Source organism: Photinus pyralis, unplaced genomic scaffold (genome assembly GCF_008802855.1).
Source record: "Photinus pyralis isolate 1611_PpyrPB1 unplaced genomic scaffold, Ppyr1.3 Ppyr1.4_LG7, whole genome shotgun sequence".
Lineage (NCBI taxonomy): Eukaryota > Metazoa > Arthropoda > Insecta > Coleoptera > Lampyridae > Photinus > Photinus pyralis.
This window is the reverse complement of record NW_022170738.1, coordinates 29957668-29964191: the sequence shown is the minus strand read 5'-3', so window position 1 is coordinate 29964191 and position 6524 is coordinate 29957668. Positions and strand designations below refer to the sequence as shown.

The following is a 6524-nucleotide window of genomic DNA, read 5'->3' as shown; positions in this document are numbered from 1 at the left end:
CGTTTTTTCCGCTCACGAGCACTTTTCGAGAGCGCTCGTGATATAAAGCTGGAGCACTTTTAGGAGTGCTGGGAACTCGCAAGCGGTTTCGCTTTGCACAACTCGATGCTCGCGAGCATTTTTGAGATAATTAGAGCGCTCTTCGCTCGAATGGTCTTTTAGAACGCTCGATCCAAATCCCCCCCCCCCCCCTGCACAATCCCTCAAACATCGCCCACAACTGGTGTACCTATCTATATATTTGGCGAGAGATAGGCACTGCCAACTATAGTATCCTGAGTATCCATATACCTACTGGTATCCGTCTCCCAGACCCTTCTCTCTCTCTTACCTCCGAACTCCGCCTCCGATCCCATACGTAACTGAAGAGTAATCATTTCCTTGTTATTAAAAGGAAATCAGAGCTCGTATTAAGTTTAAGGTTCGCCTTCAAAAAGATCATTTTTGTGTTGATTACCTTTCGATAGCACGCGAGTTTTATTCCTTTATAAGCTTCTAAGTAATTCTTAGCTATTCAATTGCTCAATTATGCGCAAGATAAATCTCTTAAATCTCTTAATAAGATCGAAAAAGCCTTAATTAATTGTTCAAATAATATTAGGCAACATACCGACCCGCATTATTTAAAAAAAAACGACTGTCGCTACCTGTACTAACTTTGTTTTTCCTTTCAGCAACACTGAGTGCTGTATCCGATGGAATGCACTACGCCTGGACCGCTCCAATTATTCCACTCCTTCAACATTCCAACTCTACACTTCAAGTTACCCACACGGACGTACTATGGCTAGAAAACGTTTACATGATTGGAGGGTTTGCGGGAATTCCCTTCACCGTGTTGACTATAGACCGTTTTGGACGTAAAACCTCAATCATAGTAGGAGCTGTTCAAAGTGTGGTCTCGTGGATACTAATCGGTGTTGGGCCGTCGATTGAGTACGTGTACGTGGCGCGTTTTCTGAGCGGATTAGCAGGAGATGTCGGATTCGTAGCAGCACCGATGTACGTAGCGGAGATTGCCGATAAAAAGATACGAGGATTTTTGGGATCGTGGATCTATCTAATGATGCTAGTTGGAATTGTAATAATCTACTCCGTTGGTCCTTTTGTCACACTTGCGGTCTCTTCGGCAGTTGGTTGTGCGTTTTTGGTTGTAGAACTGCTTACCTTCCCATTTATGCCCGAATCACCGTACTATCACGTTATGAAGAAAAATCCGGCGGCAGCTCGGAAATCGTTACAAAGGCTGAGATCGACGGACGACGTGCAGGAAGAAATGGAGGAAATAGCCGCTACGGTTAAAATGCAGCTGTCCCAGGGACGCGGTTGCGGCGATTTGGTGATGAAGAAGAACAGCCGAAAGGCTCTACTGATTATGACGGTGCTCAATTTAGCGCAGCATTTTAGTGGATACAGCGTTATACTCATGAACATTCATTCGATATTAGAAGATGCCAGTGGTTCGCTAAGTGTTAACAACATCGCTATTTGGTACTCAGTTCTCATGTTAGTTTCAGCATTGTTATCTTCGTTTATAGTTGACAAAGCTGGAAGAAAAATTCTTCTCGGCGCTTCGAGCATTACAACTGGTATATCAGTGCTAGTTTTTGCAATCTACATGACCTTGAAGGAGTCTAACGTCGATCTCACATCGTATAGTTGGGTACCTACTTTCTTCGTGATGTCTTTTGCCATTTGTTTTAAATTTGGATTGGGTATTGTACCCATTGTGACGACGGGAGAACTTTTCCCCACAGATTTAAAAGCTCTTGGAATGACAACTGCGGACGGTATATACATCGTTTCGTCAATCTTGTCCATATACGTATATCAAGTTCTGAAAGAAAACTTTGGGCATCACGTACCATTCTTTCTTTTTAGCGCGTGCTGTGTTTGCACAACAATCTTCACTGTATTTTTTATACCGGAAACCAAGGGAAAGACATTAAAAGAAATTCAAATAATGTTAAACGGCCTTCCCTCTCTAAAGGACAGCAGCGAGGCCGAAGAAAAACTGAATGCTCCAGAGAAAGCTTGAAGCTAGTACGGAATCTCGCGGTCATAACTGTGATTTTTAATTAACGCCAATCTATTTTTGGCGCTAAAATATGCAGTATTATAGACAGTATCATGAAGCTCGTATAATGTTATAATCATGAGTGATAGTATTATGATGTGATACATTTTTCTTTGATTTATATAGACATACATTCAGTCACCATTCCAATAAAACAAAGTGTTGTTTGTAAATAGGTACGCAATTGAATAACTGGCAAGTAGAAGCGGAGATAATACGCAATTACGTCATTGAAGGTCAAGCAGATAACGCTTTAAGTGAGGTCAATGTAAGAAACTCTATACTTTAACTGCTACTCACCACCATTTATTCGGAATTTACCATGTTGGATACCCTCACGCTCACTGTTTTGGAAATGCTAATATAATTTGAATTTTGGCGGTATTCCACAGCTATATTAATTAAATCATTTACTCATCCTTGGGTAGTAAACGCCAGATTCAGGAACCTCCTCTAAGATAACTGCTGTCTTTTGTTTCAGAGTACCTGCTCAGACACTCCATTTTCGAAATATTACAATCGGAAGTTTGAATCCAACCGACAGATACGTCTTTTCCAGATCTTCTTTCTTGCTTGGAGGGTACCCCCTTCTAACACATTGTTTCCATAATATACCCGAATTTTGACCTCATCGACGGAGATTTTGCGTCATTATTGTACCTTGGTACATCGCTTTAATACGTTTTCTCATTGAAATTTGCGTATTTATATACCGATGTATGTCTTTTTTTCTAGATCATCCCTTGCAATAATAGAAATAGGCATTTGAAATCTCCAGAAAAAGACTTCCCCTACTATACCTAATTGCTTCTCGGAATTTTTGACTTGAGCTTTTGTCCGAGCCTTTGACCTCGCGAAAATCATGTGATCGCTCTCAAAACAGGAGGCGCTAATAAATAGCGAAAACAAATTTGAAAAAAGTAAGGCCGTTTTCCCATAATCGGGGACAGTCGGTTAGACTGACATCACGAATTATGACGGACAACTTAATAAACAGGTGGTTCGAATATTGCTTCCGGAAATAAAGAGAAGTCTCCATAAATACGTTAATTCCTCCATGGTGGGTTTCTTTGGGCCCTGCTTTGGGCCTATAAGAATGATATAAATAAGCACGCAATTAAATTTACGATGGTGTCAGGTGTGGGGTCTGTTTAAGTAGACAATTAGTGAAAGTTAATGCTAGTACTGAGCAGATCCGCATCAAGAATATGAAACAATTATTAATCCAGGAAAGCCCGTCAAGCTAAAATAAAAGCTGCTTAACAATCAATGTGGACTAAAACCAAATCCGGACAAAAGCCATGCAAGCTGTAATGGAAGCAGGTCAACAAGAAATAAGAGCTATGATTCTAACGCATTTTATTAAAATTACCTTGATCTAATTGGCTAGTCAAAAAGTAAGTGGACTTTGCTTTTTACCAAAAAATCTAATTAAAATGCACCCTTCCACCTTCAGCCACTTTGCCATAATGGAAAATTTATTTTATGACAAATCAGACCAGTATAACAACCGTATGTGTGGCTCAGTGGTAGAAAGCCTACACAGCCGGGAGGTCGGGTGTTCGAACCTGAGTTGAGGTGAATTTTTCATCTGTGGCAGAGATGAGAATTTTCTTGGATCAGTTTCGAGCATTCTGGCGGATACTCCGATTTAGGTTTTCCGGGTACGTGACGCTAATAAGCCCCCCAGGTATGATCATGAAATTGATAGAAATGGATAGAGGGCACCTTACTAACACGTTTAGAATAAAAAATTTGCGGAAGAAGGCCTAAACTTTCCACAACCTTAATGAAAAGTTCACTTCATTTTCTGGAAATCTGATGGTGTTATTTTACGTATATTTAGTCATGTTTAAGTTGGCGAAGCTGAAAAATTTTATGTGACCGCTTCATTCTCTTATAAACAAAGGTAACAGCTAATTTTTGTAGGAGGTTGAGTTAACTTCTTCGCCTACTAAATTGAAATATGCTGGATTTAACGTGTATACAGAATGTAATAAAAGTAGTATAACAGGTATAATAATTATACAATACAATTTTAGGTTTTATTGGACTAATACTCTACATAAGCGACCCTTGCATGGTCGATACATTTTAATAATACCACTTTTTGAAGCATATACAGTCTAAATTTGAATGCATTAGGGAAGAAGAACGTCGTAGAGAGGGTTATACTCGTATATTGCATATGGCAAAGATCAACTTCTCTGTATTGATCACCGAGAAGGGAAACCCTGACACTTCCTACACGTTTCATATACCAATTCTTATCTACTCTACTGCCGATTAATCGGGAACACCTTTTTCGTATCAATCGCCGCTTAGCATCCACCGCCTTATAAGGTCGAGAGGGAAAGGTACATCTCTCGCATTTTCCATAGATCACCACTACTTTAGCGATCGCCGATTAACTTGGAGCACCTTTTCCTTATGAATTGCTGCTTAGCAATATATGATGTAGAGAACTACATAATGCTATTATGGTATAATTAAAAACACATCTATAAAGTTGTATATCATTGTTTAAAGTTAATTAAATCGTGGAAAAATAACATAACCTCTTAAGAAACTAACTAAAGTTGGCACTCTGAAAAACAATCATGAAATTTGGAGTAATATAGGTATCCTCGCTTTCGATGAAATGAATTGAACTTTTAATTATTAAGATTGTGGACAATTTAGGGCCTCTTCCGCAGATTTTTTTATTGAAGACGCTTCGTTAAGGTGTCCTCTATCCATTTCTATCAATTTCATGATCGTACCTGGGAGGCTTATTGATGTTACGTAACCGGTTTTCCTACAGTTTTCCTTCGTAAGGTAAATACCGGAGTAGTATAGAACAACTTAAGACCTTCTGCAGGGACACCTCTAAAAAGCATTATGCGAGTCACTCTGTAATTGGGCGAAAACCTGTTGATGGCCCAGAACAAGAGAGGGACAATAAATAAATAAAAATAAACAAACCGAAGTTTTAACGATAGGTATTTTTGATTACTGTCAACGTCAAAATGCTTAAAGTGAAACGGTCCGTGCACTTTTTTTGTTTCTTTTCAAATTAATTTTAATACTTCCCTATACAGGTTCCGTGATCTGATACCACCTCATCGACGCGAGTCCCGATCTTAGTTACTACCACTCCATTAATTCCAAAACCACTCCTATCTAACAATTGACATTTCCTAGGCAAACTGACAGGTATATCAAATCCACGTTGACTGAAACAAATCCCGAATTTTTAGTTTTTTTAGTTTGCGATAATGAGCCGACATCATCAAATCATTTCATCCTGTTCTTCTCCTTACAAGAATAAGAAACACTTAATTCATTCGTAAATTATCGATTTAAAAGGAGTATTAGAATAACCAGTTTTGGTAAACTCACTATCTAATAGAACCACCCTACTTAACATCAAGCCACTCTAATATCTACAAAAACCTACAAAAAAAATCAACCCCATCCTAAAAGGCATGATTTAGATAAGATATAAGGTGCCCCCAAGACCAGATTCATACGGTAGAATGTGAAATGAAAGCTAAATACGATGAACTACGAAAGCAATAGATGTTATTGTCTGACGAACACTAATAAAGTTATGCATCATCCCACAATTTTCCCGCAACGAAATCCCCGAACCGTGTGAAAGTCTAGGTACGATCTCGATGGAAAATCACTGTAATTCATATACTAAAGACAATTTGGAGGCACTGTCGCTACAAATAAGTGGAGAGCGATTGTTGAGTCACGTGGAGATGCATCGGGTATTTTGCGTTCGGTTTCAGAACAACAGGATCCCAAGATAGGCATTTTGTAACTGATATTACCTTTACGCTGTTTAAAGGAAAAGGACATAATAACAGTTTTTGAGTCGTTGACGTTTACTTTATAATAGGCGATGCACCACTTCTTGACGAAGTCAATTACATTTGCGAGACTTTGATTAGCATGGTCCAAGTCTCGATTGGTACTTAGACAGGTAATGTGGCATCAACAGCATATATTACAATATTTTACATTGCAGGTAAGTGAAATGGTAAACCGTTTACGTAAAAAATTAAACAAATATAGCAAACGAGCTCCTGAGTATGGCTTGGCTTGGCATTACGTATTATATGGTTAAAGCTATGCTAATTTTGAATTTCATGCAATTTGGTTCATAACTAATGAAGATGTCAAAAGGGCCTTCCTTATTTTTGACCTACTTCGATTTACAAATTTGATAAAGAATCCACTTTGTTTACAGCAATATGTTCCGGGAGCTTCCGGCCAGGGGGCCTATGATTTACGGATTCAGCGAATTTTTTTACATAGAATACACTTGGTTTCATTGAGTGAAATGACAACATCCTTCCCAAACCGTAATTTGACTGGACTACAACCAAAAATAAAATGCGTTACTTTTGTGCTTATCAATCCTTAATGCGATAAAAGTTTAGCAACTGGACTTATC

General features: G+C 38.7%; 1 protein-coding gene across 1 annotated transcript; it reads left to right on the top strand.

Moving 5' to 3' along the window:
- The first annotated feature begins 700 nt into the window (after positions 1 to 700).
- On the top strand, positions 701 to 2038 carry LOC116176164 (facilitated trehalose transporter Tret1-like). The gene has a single exon (XM_031494641.1). It carries the CDS (start codon positions 701 to 703, stop codon positions 2036 to 2038), a length of 1338 nt encoding a protein of 445 aa, XP_031350501.1.
- The last annotated feature ends 4486 nt before the right edge of the window (positions 2039 to 6524 follow it).

Bases quoted from the DNA above. Each gene is read 5' to 3' on its own strand.
- LOC116176164 (XM_031494641.1), top strand. From the start codon at position 701: ATGCACTACGCCTGGACCGCTCCAATTATTCCACTCCTTCAACATTCC.